Source organism: Astatotilapia calliptera, chromosome 15, assembly GCF_964374335.1.
Source record: "Astatotilapia calliptera chromosome 15, fAstCal68.1, whole genome shotgun sequence".
Taxonomy (NCBI): domain Eukaryota; kingdom Metazoa; phylum Chordata; class Actinopteri; order Cichliformes; family Cichlidae; genus Astatotilapia; species Astatotilapia calliptera.
This window is the reverse complement of record NC_137436.1, coordinates 38,116,288-38,136,801: the sequence shown is the minus strand read 5'-3', so window position 1 is coordinate 38,136,801 and position 20,514 is coordinate 38,116,288. Positions and strand designations below refer to the sequence as shown.

General features: G+C 38.6%; 4 protein-coding genes across 4 annotated transcripts; 2 read left to right on the top strand and 2 right to left on the bottom strand.

Annotated features, from left to right (window-relative positions):
* Positions 1–1,015: 1,015 nt before the first annotated feature.
* LOC113006969 (5-hydroxytryptamine receptor 3C-like) lies at positions 1,016–5,168 on the bottom strand. The gene is made up of 10 exons (XM_080289602.1): positions 4,639–5,168; positions 4,436–4,493; positions 3,943–4,106; positions 3,702–3,746; positions 3,469–3,575; positions 3,009–3,178; positions 2,753–2,919; positions 2,324–2,534; positions 1,689–1,874; positions 1,016–1,604 (listed from the first exon to the last, which is right to left on the bottom strand). The coding sequence occupies exons 1-10, from the start codon at positions 4,639–4,641 to the stop codon at positions 1,309–1,311; spliced, it is 1,407 nt and encodes a 468-aa protein (XP_080145728.1). The 5' UTR covers positions 4,642–5,168; the 3' UTR covers positions 1,016–1,308.
* A 663-nt stretch (positions 5,169–5,831) lies between these two features.
* LOC113006878 (receptor-transporting protein 2-like) lies at positions 5,832–7,200 on the bottom strand. The gene is made up of 2 exons (XM_026143107.2): positions 6,900–7,200; positions 5,832–6,517 (listed from the first exon to the last, which is right to left on the bottom strand). The coding sequence occupies exons 1-2, from the start codon at positions 7,046–7,048 to the stop codon at positions 6,190–6,192; spliced, it is 477 nt and encodes a 158-aa protein (XP_025998892.1). The 5' UTR covers positions 7,049–7,200; the 3' UTR covers positions 5,832–6,189.
* An 845-nt stretch (positions 7,201–8,045) lies between these two features.
* Positions 8,046–9,842, top strand: LOC113006789 (receptor-transporting protein 3-like). The gene is made up of 2 exons (XM_026142967.2): positions 8,046–8,281; positions 9,267–9,842. Exons 1-2 carry the CDS (start codon positions 8,136–8,138, stop codon positions 9,598–9,600), a joined length of 480 nt encoding a protein of 159 aa, XP_025998752.1. The 5' UTR covers positions 8,046–8,135; the 3' UTR covers positions 9,601–9,842.
* Positions 9,843–10,700: 858 nt separating this feature from the next.
* Positions 10,701–14,615, top strand: dynlt2b (dynein light chain Tctex-type 2B). Its single transcript, XM_026142293.2, has 5 exons — positions 10,701–11,080; positions 11,616–11,749; positions 13,443–13,512; positions 13,911–13,974; positions 14,050–14,615. The coding sequence occupies exons 1-5, from the start codon at positions 11,034–11,036 to the stop codon at positions 14,095–14,097; spliced, it is 363 nt and encodes a 120-aa protein (XP_025998078.1). The 5' UTR covers positions 10,701–11,033; the 3' UTR covers positions 14,098–14,615.
* The last annotated feature ends 5,899 nt before the right edge of the window (positions 14,616–20,514 follow it).

Here is a 20,514-nt window from a genome sequence, read left to right as displayed (position 1 = left end):
TTGGTAATGTCACAAGAAAAACTGCGTTCACCAGATATCAACACAATTTCGATCCGCTCCTCACGTGTTAACCTCTTTGACATGTCAATGGCTGTGAACAAAGAGAAACTTGTAAATAACTCATGAAAGAATAAAGTTACGTTGAAACCAAGCACACCATTGTTTTTCTTGTGACATTACCAATAAGTTTGATGTGTCACATGGCCCTCTTTCTATTGAAAAACAAAAGTTGTATCCAAGATGGCCGACTTCTAAATGGCCACCATGGTCACCACCCATCTTGAGGAGTTTGCCCCCTCACATATACTAATGTGCCACAAACAGGACTTTAATATCACCAACCATTCCCATGTTATTACGGTGTATCCATATAAATGGCCCACCCTGTAGACTATTTTTTTAATGGAAAGAATAACTTTTAGGCTAAAGTTGCAGGTGGACTCATTTGAGGATTACTGGTTGAAATGGTTGAAATATGTACAAAATGGGAGGCCCGATTTTGTATAATCTCATTGTATTTTCTGGTCTGTTTGTTTTTTTGTTTTATTTTGTCCCCCCCCCCCCCCCCCCCCCCCACTGTAATTAAGTTGTATTGTTGTACATGCTGTATAAATAAGAAAAGCAATAAAACATAAATAATAATAATAATAAAGAATATCCCATATAGCCTACCTTTGTGTTAAACAAAAACTACAGTGCTGAAACTGGAAGTTTTAAATATCAAATGGAAAGCAGAAGATGATGCCATGATTGGCATAACGTCTCAAAGCTAAATTCCCTGTTTGAACGTGATTGCTTTGGGACCTGTCTGTGGGAAGTTTTTATGTTGTGTGACTCGATAGGTTTGGTGCTCTGGCTTCCTCCCACAGTCTAAAGAGGGTTAAATGTATGATTCAAGTGCAGCTTGTAGTCTGAAGTACTTAGAAGGAAACCATTATACTATATGATACCATTTATATAATCTACACAGGGATATGATTGTGCGTTTCGAAATGAATGTCACTCACAAATTGAATTAAATTTTACAGACGTTTTATTTTGTATACAGTGGTTTCCTCCATTTAAAAATTGTACAGTACAACACAGAAGGGTAAAGATGAATGATTATAAATGCAGCAGAGCTAATTTAAAGTCCAGTATGAAACAATAATGCAAAATACAGTATAACTATACTATACATACTGCATAAATGTGCTCTAAGAAGGTAGTTTTTCACACCATCTACAAAAATGACAAAATTTTGGTCAAAATGCACTAACATTCAACCCACTAGCACAAATGGAGAGCTTTAAAACACATGGCAGTTGTCTACTTATTGTACGAGTTCACCCAGATAATGATGATGGTGATAAAGCTGACCGAGATGAAGAGAATGTAGAGGCCAAACAGCAGGCGGTCTATGATGAAACCCACCTGCATCCACTCCTCTGAGCTTTGGCTGTCCTTTAGCTCCTGATCAACCTTCAGGCGAATGGCCTGGAGGTCCTTGCCCAGTTTCTTGAGTTCATACACAGCCAGGTCCTCCGCTGATTGCCCCTTTGGCTCTTGAAGCCCCACATAAGTTTCAATTGCTGCCACAGCAGTCCTGGTCTTAAGGTCTATTTCTAAGCAAAGTCAAGAAGAAATATTCATAGTCACCTAATCTTGTAACCTTAGATTTCTAAACTCGCTACTTATGTTTGACATACCTGAAACTCTTGGCTTCTTATTCATTCGTGGCATACAAACAATAACACCCAGAAATTGCAGAACAAGGACTCGCATCCAGTGAGGGACAGGAGAGAAGTCAGCAGACCCACACAGCAGGTTGGTGATGAGGATTGTTTCCAGCAGACTGGCCACCATCAGAGCCAGGCAGAGAGAAAAGAACACGTCTACAGAGAGACAAAGGAACCCAGAAACAATACAAGTTTACAATGTCACAGTCTAAGTCACTAATCTATATATTTTTATCTTAAAAGCTGTTCTTTAAATGCACATGTAAATATAGTTTAAAAAAAAGTGAACATTATTTACAAATTTGGACATAATAATATTGATTTGACTATTTCACACATGTTATGTATGTGTATCTATAACAAGTATATAAGTATACAATGCTAATACTGCATTACAGTATGTATGTGAGTACAGATTTTCAACTTGACTCTATAAGATCGAGGTCTGATATGGGATGTAAGGGTTCCCTTAACTTTCTTTAACCAGTACCTTTCATATTATATATATATATATTTTTTTAGTATAGGATAAGTTAATAATTAAAAAACATAACTACAAACAGTTTCAAGAAATCACCGTAGACATTTTGTTGAGTGTCACTAACTTATGAGGGGTATGGTGTTTCCGGTGACCGGCAGCAGGTCATTCATGATGAGCAGGAAGACAGTGTAGCCGAGGATGAGGGTCATCTTGAAGGCGGACCTGTCCACACTCTGTGGTGGCAGCAGGAAGCTGAAGAGGTCGACTGTGATGAGAAAGCAGCTGGGGAGGAGGAGGTTGACCACATACATAGTGGCCCGGCGCTTCAATCTGATCTGTACAATAAGGGAAAACTTGGTCAGGTATGTTTGTGCTGTGAAATCTTCTTATCGTGACCAAGTGTATCGTGTATGTAAGCAAATCGTGATTTTAGCTGTGTTGGATTTACAAAACAGGCATTATGGACACATTAATATGAGGTATGTGAACAAGCCCAAGTATGTGCTCCTTTCTGCCTAATTACAGCAGTTTATTGGCACTGCAATCCACCTACTTGAAATTCAAGCTCATCATAATAAAGATTCTGATTCTCTCCATCATGATTGACTTTATTGGCGGTGATTTCCAGCAGCTCCCATTCACCCATGGTGGCCATCACACTCTGGGAGATCTGTGTTATTAGTTCTGCAGATCTTCCAAGATAAATCTTTATATCCGATGCTGTGGAAAAGCAAAGAGGAAAATACTGAGCTAAAGGTGAGCTCACTAATTGTCCACATGTAATGTATATGTATAAAATATTTTCTGACCATAGTGCAAGTAGGAGTTGAAGGTATAAATGCAGTTTTGTATGTCGAAGGGGAAGGTGTAGATATTGAGGTTACAGGAACTAACAACTCTGACAGGTATAGCGAGATTCACTTGACCATTACTGTACAGGTACAGATAGGGAACAGGCGGTGCCTTGTTTTCCTCCATACTGTAAGAACAATTAGAAAAATGATGGCGTGAATAACAAACATGGCACCTATTTGAACATTTGGTAAGAATTACAGTGTCTAGTAGTTAGACAATTATGGACCTATAAAAAACATGGCAACTGCACAGTTACATGTAATAAATATTGCTGTAAGATGGCCAAACATTAACAAAGACAAATACAAAATGTATTTATTATTAGGAAAATATAAGGAAAAGACTTGTTTTGGTTCCATAGATTATAATATGTGTATGCTTTGAGAGGCACAGGCTTGGTAATATATCACTTACAATTCATTGATTACAATATCGGGAATCCAAAATTGGCTTGATGGAAGAGCCATCATGTCTGTACCACACTGAACTGGGTCCCAGCTGACAAATTCATTTATCCACAACTAAAAGAACAAAACTCATGACAATGGATAGATCACGCATGCTACACGTAATCATGATGTTTTAAAAAATATGATTATTCCTGTATCACAGAAGAACAAACGTAGCCGGATCATTGCAGTACTCACACACTGTAGCCAAATGTAAGCGGTCAAGAGTTGTGCCTTTTCATCCTGAAAGACAACCCAGTATATGCCAAGGGATTAAAAAACATTGGTGTTGCTATGGAAAGAGAATCATTTGAGCAATGTGGATATGGTTTATCCATTTCTCTAAGTATTTTGCCTTTACTTAAAGAGTTTTAGAGTGCAGTCTGTATACACACTTGTTACATTTTATGTGATGTGATGTTCTGATCGGTGAACATACCACCCCTAGAATCCCATACAGAGTGAAGAAAATAGTGACATTGGTGCATGTTGACATGTTCCTCACAGGCCGTATGTCATTCAAGTCAAAGACCGGAGACAGAGCCTCCAGCAGGGCAGGTTGGGTTGGCTGAGAGCAGCTAATGGTGTAATTACTGCAAAAAGCTGATGAGACAATGAAATAATATTGAGTGTAATTATGTTGCAATGTTTGGCTTGCAATGAGATTTTAACAAGAAAAAAAAATCTGTGTTTATTTTGTACTTTGTAGAAATCATTTGGAATTTAATGAATTCTATATTGATTTGAATTTCCAATTTATAACTCAGTACAAGATAATTTCACTAATCCTGAAGTTCTTTTACTATGTTACACAAACATTGTTCAGTAGACACCAAAAACTTTCTTCTAGACTTTTTCTTTTTGAAACTGATGCTGACTTGTTGTTGAAAATGAAACTCAAATACTCATAGTATGGTTCAGAAAATTCTTACCTGGCATGAAGATACTGAGGGAAATAATCAGGGTAGACTTGATTGATGACAGGAGACCCTTGAATAAAAGCAAGTACAATCAAAAGGTCTGATGGTTAAATGATGAAATGTTTAAATAAAGTAACAGAGGATGTATTGAATTGGTGGTGCTTTATTGATCCTAAGGAATAACATAACATAAACACAATGCAGGTATACCTTACCATTTTGAAAGTGAAATTGTTGTATTCCAGCTGCTTTGGAAACTGTTCTTTGATATACTAGTGAATAATAATCTTCTCAAAAATGGACACATTCATTTGCTGTCAGCCCTATTAGTCAGCGCCTACAGTCCTAAAGTGTGTCTCTACTTATCTGGGAAACTAACTCTCGCAAGTCTAAGTCAGCCTTCATGGCCAAGATATACATAATGTCACTAAACAAAACGTGATGTGGACAAACCCATGGAAAAGTTGTGGAGCAGGCAAAACTAAAGGCAGGGCAAGTGCTTTGCCTGTAGGTGTTTTCAGACAACATGCAGATAAACCACAGTTAATGTACTGTACCTCAGTGTGTGACTCGAAAAATGTTGAGGACTGACCACAGCAATGTCAGTGCCACACCTGCTGATCACAGGCAAATGAAGAGGTGTTGCTGTGTGACAAACAGGTTGACTTTGCTTTCATGCAAAACCTCCTATCAGATAACTTTTTCCTTTTTTCAACAATTGTGCAAAGAACAGTGGGCCAGAATTCCTCCACAGTGACGTTAAAAACGCATCTGCAGTTACCACAGATGCTTGATTGCAGTTCATGCTGCCAAAGGATGACATAACCAGTTATAAGATTTAGGGGGCTTGCACTGATGTTTGAATATCTTTTTCTAAATCATGAAAAACAGTAAGTTATAATTTAAAGGCAGATTTTTATTTATTCTTTGTATTATCTTTGTCTGCACTACAAACACTTCATAAAGGCAGTTTAACTACAGTTGCAGGATCAGTAAACATGACGCACTAAAGTCTCCTCTTGCACTGACGAGTTTGAAAAAAATGGAGAAATAAAATACATTTCCAGAAGATTTTCATTTTTTTAAATTTTTGTAAGAAAACAATATCGAGACAACAGCACGTGTTCACCCCCTTCCTTTTTTTTTTTACAATTAAAAAAGTAACATAAGAGAAAGTGTACTTATTAATATTTATGAACATGCACATGTTTGTTCTTAAAATACCAATCCAATAATATCTTTGCATATTTTTTCTTGAAGAATGGTGTTTTTTTCTCTTTGAAAAAATTACCCAGGCTCATTGTAAAACAATGTATTATATTTACCAAAATTCATGGTATGTACCATGCTTCATGTGTAAGCTGTGTGTGTGGCTCTAAATCAAATTAAAAAAGAAGATGTTGCCCACCTCTCTTGAACAATAACGTCATGCCTAGTTTTTTTTTCAAAAATATGTATTATTTATTTACAAAATCAGAAAATACGAATTTAAATGTGAAAAGTGACTCCTGTAGACCTTCATGTCATATTTAAATCTTGACTTATTTAATTCATTTGTAACAGTAAATGTATGAGAGCTTTTGTGCTAATTAACGTTTTTAACAAAGAAAGCAATATATTAGCTAAAGCTGTCTGCTACCAAGCACAAATAAAGGATAAATACAACAATGTGCATCTGCTTATTACAGAAAGAAGAAATACAATAAAACAGAATGAAAGAAGGCAAAGTTATGATCGAACAGAAACAGGCTGACTTTAAAAGCAGCTCATTTTGTGCACACGCCTTTGATGCACCCCTCACAATGTGTGGGCTCATGCGGGCTGTCAACGTCAAAGCTTCTGAAATACCGCTTCCGTCCACCAGGGTTTTTATGGTAGCACTTTTGTTTTATTTTCTCCACCAGATTCTCCATGAGGATGTGCACATTGTCAGATTCCACGCTGGGATTCTCCATTGGAGCTTCCGAGCACATCTTGCAGTTCTGGCGTAAGGGCCTCACCTTGACAGTGCCCTGCCCGTTTTTCAGGCGCATGTGGAAGAGCACCTTCACCTTGTTGGAAGGCCATTCTCTTCTGCACATGGAACATTTAAACCTTGGAAATGAAAAAGAGCATGTGTTACTTTACTAGAAGAGTCTAGAGTGATTATATGATTATTTTTAATACGAGTTTAAACTTGCATCGAATTGTTTTTTAACGAGATGGCACCCACGCAAGGAAGTGAAAGGAAACAAATGATGTCAGCTCCATCTTACATCTTCAGTTCTAGTGTTGCTAGTCTAAAAAATATGCTCCCATCATTGAAACTCTGGAATATTCTTTTTACTTTTAATGAACTAAGCCTCCTTAGCAACTACATTTATTCCCTCATCTTTAATGTTGCAATCTTCATGCACAGTAATTGGCATAATGCAACTATATTTTTTATATATTAACCTATGAAATATACCATACTGAATATACAAACCACACTGACCTTGCACCTGTGTTCCTGATGTACTGCTTCCAGCCCATGTCTAGGTTGTCAGGCTCAATGTTTTCATCATACTCTAAATACCAAGAGTCTCCTCGTTTAAGACTCTGTGCTTTAATACGAAAGATACGTATCCATTCAGGTGGCAGCATCTTTTAGGTTATTAAAGTGGTCGCTGGTAGCTGAAGAAGAAGGATAACTCTAACAGCTGATGTGTGCAGTAAACAAACAGCTGGTGAGAATGAGTCATCCTCCTCAAGCTGCGAACTTTGACTGTGGCTCTGCCAGAAGAGTTTGTGGGGAAGACAAAACTTACAACTGTAAAACACGCTATCTTAAGTTTCAGTTACAGTTTTGTACAATCGATACTGAAAGCGTTTCTTGTTAAGCAACACTGACACCTTCTGGTTGCTCTCCATGCTCCTCTTTGCCCAGGTAGACTCAGAAGGCTTTTCTGTATTGCTATACTTTTTGCACTTAGTCGGTGTGACGAAAATGTGCAAAATGTTTTCACTGTGTATAAAAAAAAGACATTAGTGAACATTAGTGGGAAAAAGAGCTGATAAAAAACATTAGTGAACACGTGATTCTTATCATCGTGCTTATAACTCAACTCAGCACTATACCTGCACTCTACTGATTTTGTTTTTCTTTTTGTAGCTTCTCCCTGGTAGCAGGTAGCTCTGCATATGTCTGTGCGCATGTTCAAGCAGGTAATCTTTTGCTTGTTAAGCAAATGTGTGAAACTCTACAATATGGAGTCATTAATTATAATAATGTAGAATAAGAATATATAACATTCATTTATTTATTTGCTTTTTCTGGTAACATAAGAGCAAAAAAGATGTTAATTTTACATGTTCACCACTTTATTTATTTATTTATTTTTGCCAGAGTGAGAATATTTCACTCAAAGTAGTGACTGACAACAAATGTGTGCACAAAGGCTAAACCATAAACCAGCATAAACCAGCAGGTTCCAGTGTTGCTACAAAACATTTCAGTTTCATTTCACTTACAATCTAATGATTCGCCATCTAATATTCTGATGTTCATTGTATAAACCATAACTGAAACTTAAGGAAGCCTGCTTTGCACTGGTAGCTTTCGGTTTCCTCTCAGCTGGTACAGCCTTATTTAAAGTTCGCAGCTTGAGGAGTCATTCTCAGGAGTTCCTTGTTTACAGTACAGATCAGCTGTTAGGGGTTTCTTTCTTCTTCAGCCGATTTAATTGAAAAGATGTCACCAGAATGGACACAAATCTTTCAGATTAAAGCAGAAGATCTTAAGCAAGGAGACTCCTGGGAATTACAATATGATGAAAATATTGAGCCTAATAAGCCAAACTTGGACTGGAAGGAGTACATCAGGAACACAAGTGCAAGGTCAGTATGCTGAACAACTGTTAATTACTGCAGCAGGTTTGCATTGAGTTTTGCATGAGTGTTAATATTTACACTATTGTATATTTGTGTTACATTAATATGCCTTACATTACGCAATGTGCGTGATAAAAGTACAACATCAATACATTTTAGTTATTAAGGAATATTTGTTCATTCCTTGTTTGGTACAATTCCAGAGTTTGAATGATGGAAAATAATTGGAAGTGGTATAAATACAACTTTACCTAAAAATACAGATTTTAGTCTACCAATACTTGCCTTTAAGAGCTATTCTAGCGATTCTAGCTCTGTCTGGTATTGTGTAAACTGGAATAAGTAACATCGGATGGTTTGTTTTCCTTTTATGTTCTTGTTCTTCACTTTTCAAATGTCATTATTACACTATTAATTAGCCAAAAAGCTAATAATTTGGTCTGCTCAGTTACATCTAAAGATATATTTATTAGATTTTCCTCTTTCTTTTATGACATGTATTGTATTACTGTGGTGGCACATCACTGTAACACTGTAATGAATATACTATGGTCATATTCACCTATCCATCCACAAGTTTCCACTGAGTATTCTCTAAATAAAACAAAAAAGCTGAGTAAACATAAAAAGCACAAGCTTCTTCCCTTTGAAATATATTCAACTTTCATAACTCGATAGTAATTTTTTAAAACAAATTTAAACATAAACATCATATGAATCACACATTCATCCATCAGAAGGGACACAGTTAAGCATGAGAAGCTCAGTTATATCTCCTCCCACTGCCCTTGTAAATGCATTTGGTTCCACCCAACATCTCTACTACTTACAGATGTGATTCTGAGTGCAACACATAGGGCAGCTATCAGCTTTTACACAAATCATGAGTTTAGTGCAAGTTTGTGTGGTTAAATGAAAAATTCTGAATTTTTTAAAAGTAATTTTGACTTCTACTGAAACAGACATTCTCTTTCTCTTTTTTAATTTCAAGTTTCAAATGTTCCATGTGTCGAAGAAAGTGGCCTTCCAACAAGGTGAAAGTGCTCTTCCACATGTGCCTGAGAAATGGGCAGGGCACTGTCAAAGTGAGGCCCTTACGTCAGAACTGCAAGAAGTGCCCAAATGCTCCAATGGAGAATCCCAGCGTGGAATCTGAGAACATAAACACCCTCATGGAAAAACTGGTGGAGAAAATAAAACAAAAGTGCTACCATGAAAACCTTGAGGAAAGCTACCGACCTTTCAGACTCTATGAAGTCAAAAGTCCCCATGAGCCTGAACACTGTGAGGGGTGCATAAAAGGAGTGTGTACAAACAATCTGTAGTTTTAAATCTATTTACTTATATTATCAATATCTGATTCGGGGGCTTTAATTATGCTGTTTGCCTCAAATAATGGTAATGTTAGTGCTCAGTCATTACTTCAAAGCTGAAGGGTATACAATTCACAAATTCTGCACAAGCAAAACATGAAGTCCATTTGTGATTAGACATGTGAAAACTTACTGTTTACAAACAAAATGCACATAAGTCAAAATTGTCTACTATCAGTAAATGTAGCATAATGTCACTATGTCAAAATGATTTGTAAATAAAATAAAAAAAAACATAGTGGTGATGTTGCAATAAGAATTTGGGAATTTATGATATTGTTTCTTCTGTTGAATGCATTGTTGTTGAGGTGGATAGCAGTTTATTTATTTATTTGTCTTCTGTTTAATGAAGTAAGCTAAATGACATGAAAGATCATATACAACTGTATATTATTATTATTATTAAGATTTATATTTTTCTTTGTCCCCTGTTGGTCTGAAGTGTTCTATATAACGAGCAACTGAAATGAAACAAGTGCATCTTTGTGCCTCTTTGCTAACAACCTCTGTGGTTTAAAGTAAGAATAAAAATTGCAAAAAGATGCAGATTTTGCACATATAATGACACTATTTAGCAAGCATAAATTAAAAATGAATTAAAACTTTTGAAATCGCTGTTGAAAATGTGTCTGCATCTGTATATTGCCAGAGCTGGAAGTTGTTCTTTAAAGACAAATTTACTCACATCTTATCAGTTTTGGGTCTGTTTCTTCAGGGGCTTTGAGCAATGGGAAGCATGATTTGATCAGGCTGCAGCTAAAAGGCCTTAGAACCAGCTGCATTCAGAAGTCACGCAGATACCATGAGTAGCCCAGCAGTTGAAATTATTACATATATTAAAAAACATCATTTTAAGACAGTGTGAATCATGTATGAGTAAAGGCAGTAAAACATCACTAATGGGGACAGAGTATAAATGCATTAGGTGGAAACAGAAACGATTTCATAAGTAGTAGAAGGTTTATGTGTTTAGGTTTACAAGATGATGAAGGAAGGCTTGCAGACAGCTGTCCACATGTTGTAGCTGTTTACGATCACCAGGGGGCAGTGTCACTGACAACCGGTTTGAGGCCTACTACAGCTTCTACTGCTGTTGATCTTTCAGCTAGTCACCGAGAAGAGCGGAGTTAAATCGAAACTGCAATCGAGTGTTAAAAACTGTGAAGAGTGTCCAGTAGCGCCATTATCTGTGATTTTCGTGCTTTTTTGATCAACTTTAATGTACACACGGAAGAAAAACGAACCGGTTAGCTAAGCGGTACTCTTATTTTGAAACAGGAAACAAGGGAAAACGTCGCCATGGTTACGGGTAGCATTTGGCTAGCTTCTTAAAGACGCTCTTCACATTTATTTGCTCGATACTGTAGTTTGAGTACTCATATACCATGGGGGAGTCCGATACTTACCACATACGACCCAACCATCAGCAGAAGTGAGTTGATTCATGTGGTTAAACGGCTTTTTTCCCACACAAGTAAAGAAAACTAGAATTTAGCATTTTAGCTAGCTGATTCGCGGTCTACTTTTAGCTGCGCAGTTGTTCCAGCCTTGAATAAATGACATCTACCGTCAAACTTAATTTAGTAGTATAAATACTACCAATCGTCAATCAAAATAATGTGGTTACGTGTGCAAACTTGAATTTTTAACCGAAGTTTAGTCTGTTACAGCGTTCATGCAGATTTATCTGCAGGAACTTTACCTATTTTTCCTGTACAATGCAGATGTACCAGGGCATTCAAATGTGATTACTTTAGGCATGTAGTTACAATATACAGTGCCATAGGTAAATAAGTTTAAAATGCAAATGAAAAAAAACTTATAGCCTATTGAATATAGAATGTATTGTTCACATGACGTTTATTAGCATGCATGTTGCCATTATTAAGATATTTGTGTATCAGAGGCTCATTGTGCTCGTTGGAAGGTTCATTTGCTGTCTTGTTGTTTTCCTGTAAATCTTGCAGGTTCAGGCCAGCTGTTGTGAAGGAGTGTATTCGTGAAATTGTGAGGGAGCGACTGTCTGGGGTGCAGTACAATCCAGAGGAAGTCCCAGAGCTGACCCGTTCACTGGCAGACTCTGTGAAGGACAAAGTAAAGAGTGAGTGAAGCATTGTCGCTCTCATGTGCTGTCAAAAGGACAGAACATTCAATTATTTCTAAAAATTTTAGCCGCAGCTTATAATGACCACTTTAATTATAGGATGTGGCAACCATCTGTGTATCTGTTTAAATAACAGTAAACTTGTGTTTCACGTAGAGGTACCCAGGTGTCATAGGCACTTTTTTCCAAGTAACTGAAAGGTTCCTTCAAACGGCTGTTTTCTGCATTTCCACTGTGGTACTCAGACCTATAAAGATGAGGCATTTTAATCTGCTGCATGTAACTTTTTTCATGCAGCTACCACTACATCTCAGGCCAATATGTGTCATGATTTCCAGGTTCAGTACTGTGCAGAAATCTTGAGTCATCCCGCATTTCTTCATATTTTTCTTCTTAGGCGCCAAACTTTTTTACATTTTTAAAAACTGGTCCTGAGCAATAGTTCTCCAGGCTTTCTGAATGCCATGGCCAACTTATTCTCTCATTTTCAGTCCAGTCCTTTTTACCTGACCATTTGCATCATTTTCGTAATTTTTAACTTAACTACTAGTTAACTACTTAGCACTGATCTATAAACCATTCAGGGGATGAACCAGTGTTTGTGTCTACTTATAACAGAAAACTTGCCAAAGAACTCGTTTTAAATTGTGTCTTTAGGCACTTTGTTACAAGCAGCCTGTCACAAAAACACATGATTGTTCCCATTACTTTAGTTGAATATAAGAAAAATGAACATATAATTTGACAGTCATAAAATATTTTTTGAGCCAACATGGTGATTCCCAACAAGTTATTTTGTCAAAATCAAGAATATCTTAGGATAGTGTCCAGTGTGCTAGCATTATATTGGGGAAACTGACAAAGTGGAAGATAAAAGAAGACGTGCCAGGCTTAAAAAACTATGTACAGCAGATGAACTGTATCTGAAAGTCATTAAGACATCCTTAGGTAAATAAGGTTTTTTCCTTAAGAAGTTGGAAAAAAAATCCTGCAGAGACCTGACACAGGACCTGAGAGATGGAACTGCCCCTTCTGCTGATCCATCTGCTCTTCACTGAAGGTTCATCAGAAATGGTCTCACTGAATGGTGATTGTCAGGAAGCCATTCTTTAAGAAAGGAAAAAGAGAGAAAAGGCTGAAATTACGCCAAATTACACAAGACACAAGATCTGGACTGAAAATCAACATGTCTTAATGAGTAATGAATCCAAATTTGAAATTTTTGGTTCAAGCCATCAGTATGTATAGACAGAGGACAGTCAGAACAGAGACACAACAGTGAGTGTGTACACATCTATAAGACACGGTGGAGGCTCTGTCATGGTTGGGGGCTGTATTGTTAGCCAGTGGTGTTGGGGATCTATCTTTTTCTATCGGTGTTAGCTTTTTGATGCGTGTTGACTTATTCAGGGCTCCAGTACCACAATGGTTTGAATGCAAACATTTCTGAAAGTTTCAGCAGTGGAAATGCAGCAGTGACAAGACTAAAAGGATTGTGGATCTTCACAACAGCCTGTTGGAGCAATAAATGTATAACACCATAAATTCCTGGCCCCACAATGTTAATGAATTATTTCCCATTTAAAACAAATTTGATTAGTAAAAAATATTGACTAATATTCATATTACACAGTATTTTTTTTCTTTTGGATGTACATATAAAATACTATCCTATTCTCTTTGTGAACAGATTCAGGATTTGACAAATATAAGCTTGTTGTGCAGGTGGTCATTGGAGAACAACGAGGGCAGGGAGTCAAGTAAGTCTTCATTTGGTACTGGAAACATTAGTCTTGCTCTTGACTTTCAGAAACTGACTTTGACACAGGGATTACGGTTAGGGCTCAGGGCTCAGTGTATTTTTTAGACATGTCATATGTTGTACCAGAGAACGGAGACCGGATCATTTAGGTTGTTATCAAAGATCTGCTCTTCATATTTACATCATCAGTATCAGCAAACACCTGATTAAGGTAAAACTGTAGTGATTCAAAGTTACTAAAAATTTGAAGTATCAGTAAAAGCAAACGGTAGGGACCGTCTCAAGAAGACACAACCATTATTTTACATTTTTTCAACGTAGTTTTTTTTTTTTAAGTAGTTCAAACTTTAAGATTTTCTTTGCTTGGTCTCTGTTTGTGTGTTTTTTTCTCCCCAGGATGTCTTCCAGGTGTTTTTGGGATGCTGACACAGACAGCTATGCAGAGGATGTTTTCATGAATGTAAGTGCTCTGCTCAGTCACAATTTCATCACTCGAGTCCGCTTTCTAAAAAGCACTCTGCTTGTCCTTCCACAGGACAGCTTGTTCTGTGTGGTAGCAGTTTTTGGAAGCTATTACTACTGAGGAAGAGAGGATGGACCACAGGAAAAAAAAGACTTTTACATGAAAATGAGCTGGCCTCAACTAAAGAAGCGACGCACATCTGGTCTTAAAAATGAAAAACCTCATTGAGATTTTGTGACTTATTAAGGACAAAGACTTGTTATGGCTTTTTTTTTTTTTTTTTTTTTTACCTCAAAACATTGTAATTGTTTAAAATGATACATATATTGTTACTGTATACAAGGTTACAATACTTTATGTTCACTTGGGTCTATTATATGCCCAAGTTACTGTTTATGAGAATAACATCTGAGCTCTGTGAGTTCTCTGAAAGCTGACTGCTTTCAATGTGCAGTTTCCAGCATTTTTTAATACAGGTAATAACATGGTCATCTGCTCTATGCACAGAGAAAGGCCAGGCAGGTTTATTCCAAGCCAAAAGCCTTTAAAGTGTCATTATCTTCATACAGTTTCACAAGAGTCTTTAGTTTGTTTTATGCAGTAAACCTAACAAATGAATAAAGGTCAGATTTAATATATTTGGTGACATTTTAATTTTTCACCTCTACACCTGTTAATGTAACTTTATTTATCCCACACTGTTGAAATTCAACTATCACAACAAAAAGTGAATCAAAGACATACAAAAGGCTATTGTTGGTACAGGAAAATGTTATTGTGAAAAAACAAAAGATTGTATTATTTCGAGCAGTTGACTGAGCAGAACTGGTCCAGCAGAGGTCAGTATCTGCCTGTAATCGCCAAAATCCAGATGCACGGATTTTTATTTTATTTTTTTAAATTAAAGTTATGTGTGTTCGGGTCGGAACCGCCACGAGTCCCGACTTCGTCAAAGGAAAAACAAATTGTTCAGCAGTTTACAGCGGGACTCCTGGTCCCTGTTTCTGCACAGAGCACAAAACAACTCGGAAACAGTTTTAGGTCCTGGTTGGATTTAGCTATAAAAAAACTTCATGGTAGAATTTCACCAGCAGTTGCAGTCTAAGATGATGGAGTTAGTTTAGGAAACCTCGGTATGAATGTCTATCCATGTGATAACTGGTCAGCAGCTTTCAAAATAAGAGCTCAGAGACTGTCTAAGTATTTCCAAGATGAAGTAAAAGAAATCATGAATTGCCTAGGAAACCCACCTTCTGTAAATATACAAAATATTAACAAATTATTCTTTACTATATATTAACATATATTCATTAAGTGATGCCGTTTTGAACAGTGATGGCATCAAGCTGAGAGCTAATTACACAAGGCTCCGCTGACAAACAGGTCATAAAAGAGCAGGAAAAGAAAAGATTTCATTTGTATGTTTATAAGTTGTATCTTTAAATGCTTAGTTTTATTTACTGATGCAGGAAATTTATGAACCATCCATCCATCCATCCATCCATTTTCATCCGCTTTGTCCGGGGCCGGGTCGCGGGGGCAGCAGCCTAAGCAAAGAGGCCCAGACCTCCCTCTCCCCAGCCACCTCCTCCAGCTTATCCGGGGGAATACCAAGGCGTTCCCAGGCCAGCCGAGAGATATAATCTCTCCAGCGTGTCCTGGGTCTGCCCCGGGGCCTCCTCCCGGTGGGACATGCCTGGAACACCTCACCCAGGAGGCGCCCAGGGGGCATCCTTGTCAGATGCCCGAACCACCTCAGCTGGCTCCTTTCGATGTGGAGCAGCAGCTGCTCTACTCTGAGCCCCTCCCGGATGGCCGAACTTCTCACCCTATCTCTAAGGGAGAGGCCAGCCACCCTTCGGAGGAAGCTCATTTCTGCCGCTTGTATCCGCGATCTCGTTCTTTCGGTCGCTACCCACAGCTCGTGGCCATAGGTGAGGGTAGGGACATAGATCGACCGGTAAATTGAGAGCTTCGCTTTTACACTCAGCTCCCTCTTCACCACGACGGACCGGTGCAGCGTCCGCATTACTGCAGCTGCAGCCCCAATCCGTCTGTCGATCTCCGGCTCCCTTCTCCCATCACTCGCGAACAAGACCCCGAGATACTTGAACTCCTCCACTTGGGGCAGGAACTCATCCCCGACCCGGAGTGGGCACTCCACCCTTTTCCGGCTGAGAACCATGGCCTCAGATTTGGAGGTGCTGATCCTCATTCCCGCTGCTTCACACTCGGCTGCGAACCGTTCCAGTGCGAGCTGGAGGCCCTCACCCGATGAAGCCAACAGAACCACATCATCTGCAAAAATCAGAGATGAGATTCTGAGGCCACCAAAGCGAAAGCCCTCCGCCACTTGGCTGCGCCTAGAAATCCTGTCCATAAAAATTATGAACAGAACCGGAGACAAAGGGCAGCCCTGGCGGAGCCCATCACCCACCGGGAACGAGTCCGACTTATTGCCGGCAATGCGAACCAAGCTCTTGCAACGGTTGTATAGGGATCGAATGGCCCGTAGCAAATTTATGAACCATTTTATGTTATATCTCGTGTTAAGCATTGAATGTTCTTGGATTCTGAATGAATAATTCAATTTAAAATTCATTGACGTCAACACATTTTTCTGTCTGGTTGTTCAGTGTTCCTTTGGTTCCTGAATCAAAGTCAGTCTGACTGCGATCTAGTGCATCACAGATTCAGCCATCGTGAGTTTGTTGGCTTATTGCGAACATTATTTCTGTGGTGTTTTCATTATTGTGATTATTTAACAGCACTTTCAGAAGTGAAGTGATCATAGCTTTGCATGCTCGACTGTCTTTTCATCCTTTTATGTCAAAGACAAATGGACTGTATAAAGCTGCAGAAGTAATACTGTGTGTGGATAGAACAGCACTATAATCAAACCGTGCCTGAAAAGCTTCCCTGTACTTTGTGACCATGTCATTACGTTCATCATCATCAGGCTGGTTCCATCACTTTGTAGCTTGAATTTTAAATGACACTTTAGCTAATTGTTAGTTACTGGGTCATTAATACTAAATTAAACTCTTTAGCATTTAGTTTTAAAAATATGGCATAGTGTCATGTCTAAAGTTTTTTTTTTCCATCTTGATGACATGTAGGCATCTTCCATACTTGTGCCCAGAAGTCTCCCTGGACTGTGGCCAGAAGCAGTACTGACACCCTGTCTACACTCATAGCCCCCTGGCTTCTTATTGTAAATAAAGTGAATTGCAGGTGTTTCTGTCTGTGTGAAAAACATGTAAGATCTTCGTTCAACAAAATCCATAGGTGTTTAATTGGACTGAGATGTGGTTTCATCTGCCCTTTGGATGGAGGCATTGTCAGTTTGGAAGCGAATTCTCACATCAGGATAAACCTGTTCAGTAACTGAATACATTGGATTACAGATAAAGGTTTTATTGATTTGCAGTGACACTTATATCTAAGGAAAGAAAAAGTCAACCCGTCACAATATCCACCACAGCACAACAAAGTCTCAAGAAGCACTCAGGACAGGGGTCAAGGGTTAAGATGTTTCCTTTAAGTCTTTTTTCTGTCCGCAATTTAACATTTTAGGGACTATAATATATCAGTTTATACTAACATATACAAGATATGGGACTGTTGTGTAATAAAAGGTTAGTAAACTCCAGATGATTGCATTACACAGTTCAGGCTTGTTTTTGCAGTAGAGAAACTGGAATTAGCAGAAATGGTTGTTATGGGTATATGGTACACTGGTTATTAAAAAAAATGGTACAAATGATACAAAACATTCTAAACTGACTAATTAGTTCATATTTGGGGCAGGGATAGCTCAGCAGGTAGAGTGGTTGCCCCATGATCGGGAGGTCGGGGATTCGAATCCACTGAATGGTTACCCTGCGGTACCCCTGAGCAAGGTACTGTCCCTACACTCTGCTCGCCGGTGTGGCTGCATTACTGTTATTTTAAAATAAACTATAGTTTACAACAACAACAAAAAAATAAATACCAATTTGATAAAAGTGCCATAATGGCATTTAAAACAATAATAAAACCATAAAGTCCACAAATTACACAGCACTATACAAAATACCTTAGGTTTAGTTAAATGTATGGCTTTTGGTAATTATTTGGTCACCTAGCAACAATCCACAGAAAATGGTGCATGCAGTGACTTTCTTATTTTTCATACAGTCAATATAACTCATGCATGATGCAGAAATTGTGGAATGCAATATGAAGACAGATATCCACCAGATAAATGAAATATGTTTTTTTTTTTTTTTCTAGAAAATTGAAAAATGTACATTTCTTTGCTTAAACAGCCCACCTGTCTCTCGTCCTCAAAACTCGGAGTGCCAAGCAACCTTCAAATGTTTAAGCTGTTCCAGAAACTCAGTTGGGTTTGCTTTTGGAGCTCTGAGATTAGGGGTCTCTCACCAAAGCAGTATAGTTTACTGAGATTATAGGACAGACCTTTAAACTGTGGCCACAGGTATTACATAGAGGTGTAACTTTAAGCCATCACCCTGGTTCCATTAAGATCAGGCTGGCCTGAGTGACCTGGATTGTGGCTATAAAAGGGAGGGTGAGTGCTTATGATGAGGGAAGCTTCTTCCAGAAAATCCTAAAAAGCTATTTCAAAGGCTTACTTGTGTTCCTTAGCCAGACTGCTCAACTGTCTTCCTCCAGTCTCTCTGTGTATTCTGTCATCTCTTGGGCTGCTCTCAGATGTTGATTGAAGCTGTTTAAGTCACAGGTTAAATGATCGGCTTATGATCAGCTTACCACTAACATAATTATTTGTTATCCTGTGAACAGTCTGTAAATCTTAAGTGTGAAGCAGATAAGGCCAAGTCAAACGTGCACAAGGTTGTCACAGTTGTCTTTGTTGGTATGCAAATAGTTGTGTAGTAGTTGGGTTCTGCCAGACATCAACGGAATGACAAATAACAACTTAGACTGCACGCTAACATAATGACTTCAGGGCCTTGCATTACTTTGCCAGCCCAGCACAACACCAAACTTGGTAACTTCTTTCCATTCAGAAAGGAAATACTGCAAACATTGTGAGACAAAGCAGAAGAAGCTTAAGTGCGTTGGTATTTGAAGCACCTCAGGACTGCTTTTTCTCAACAGGCTGGGTCATGTTGAAGCAGACAGTTACTTAACCAACAACACTGACACTTTGACCAAATATAATAATTGTATGACACACCAGGATATTCAGTATACAGGAAATTCAGAAGTCATGGCTGATAAGGAAGTCTACAGACTACTTAAAGCCAGGGATACTGCTTTCAGATCTGCTGACAGTCTGAGGGCAGCCAGGGTCAACCTGTCACATGTCGCATCAGAAGAGCCAAACACCGCTACTCCTACAGAGATAGGAAAGGCTTTAGGAGTCTGGGGAAAGGCATTTAGATCACCACGGACTACAAACACCCACCAGAGACCTTTGACAGTAACATTGCTTCCTTTTTCCTCCACTCAGCTCTCACCCACCAGGGCACACATGCGCACACACACACACACGAAAAAATAAAACTTATGCCAGAATGCTGTTCATAGACTTTAGCTAGGCATTCAACACAATCATCCCCCTTGGAGTTAGTATGCAAACTGGACCCGCTGAGCCCGAACACCTCACTTTATAATAGACCTCATCAATGGGGGACCACAAGCACTTTGGGTCGACAACAACACATCGACCACCATCACGCTGAGCACTGCAGTCCTCCAAGCATGTGGTTTCATTAACTTTGTGGATGGCACAAACGTAATGTGGTCTCACCAAAAAAACAACACAGAGAGGCCAACCAACTTGTCGTGTGGTACAGTGGCAATAATGACTTCTTAAATGTGGAGACAACAAAAGGGATTGTTCTGCTATGGAAAGGGTGAGCAGCACCAAATTTATGGATGTGCATAACACAGATGACCTTTCCTGGACAAACAAAAATGCATTTATGGTCAAAAAAGACAGTACACACAGTAAACTTCCTCTGCAGATTGAGGAGAGCGAGAGCCCCGGTGCTGATTTTGTGCTCCTTCTACTGAGGCAGAATTGAAAGCATCTTGACTACCTACATCACTGTGTGGTTCAAAAAATATACTTCCTCGAACCGCAGCAGCGCCATTTACTGCAGTGCACAGTAAATAGCGCAGGAAAGCTCACTGCTGTCCCCCTGGTCTTCTTCATGGACCACTTCGTGGGCTCAAACCTTTACTGTACATGCATAATTCATATTCTTCTAACTTTGAATTATTCTTATTTTGTTTGTGGACTGGGTGAAACAATATTTTACTCCTGTGTATGACTGGCAAATATGGCAGAATTGACTTGTATTAGCTATGTATTAGGTTATTGCAGACAAAGGTGTGATGAGTTGATTACCTTGTTTCACTGAGTTATATGGAAATTAGAGCTGATGGAAGATCAGTTAGAATCCAGCAGTGATGGTGGCATCACAGTGGCAGTGGCACCATTAAATGATGTCTGAAATCATACTTCTCTAGATCAAACAGACAATTAACAAAACAACTGAGTTT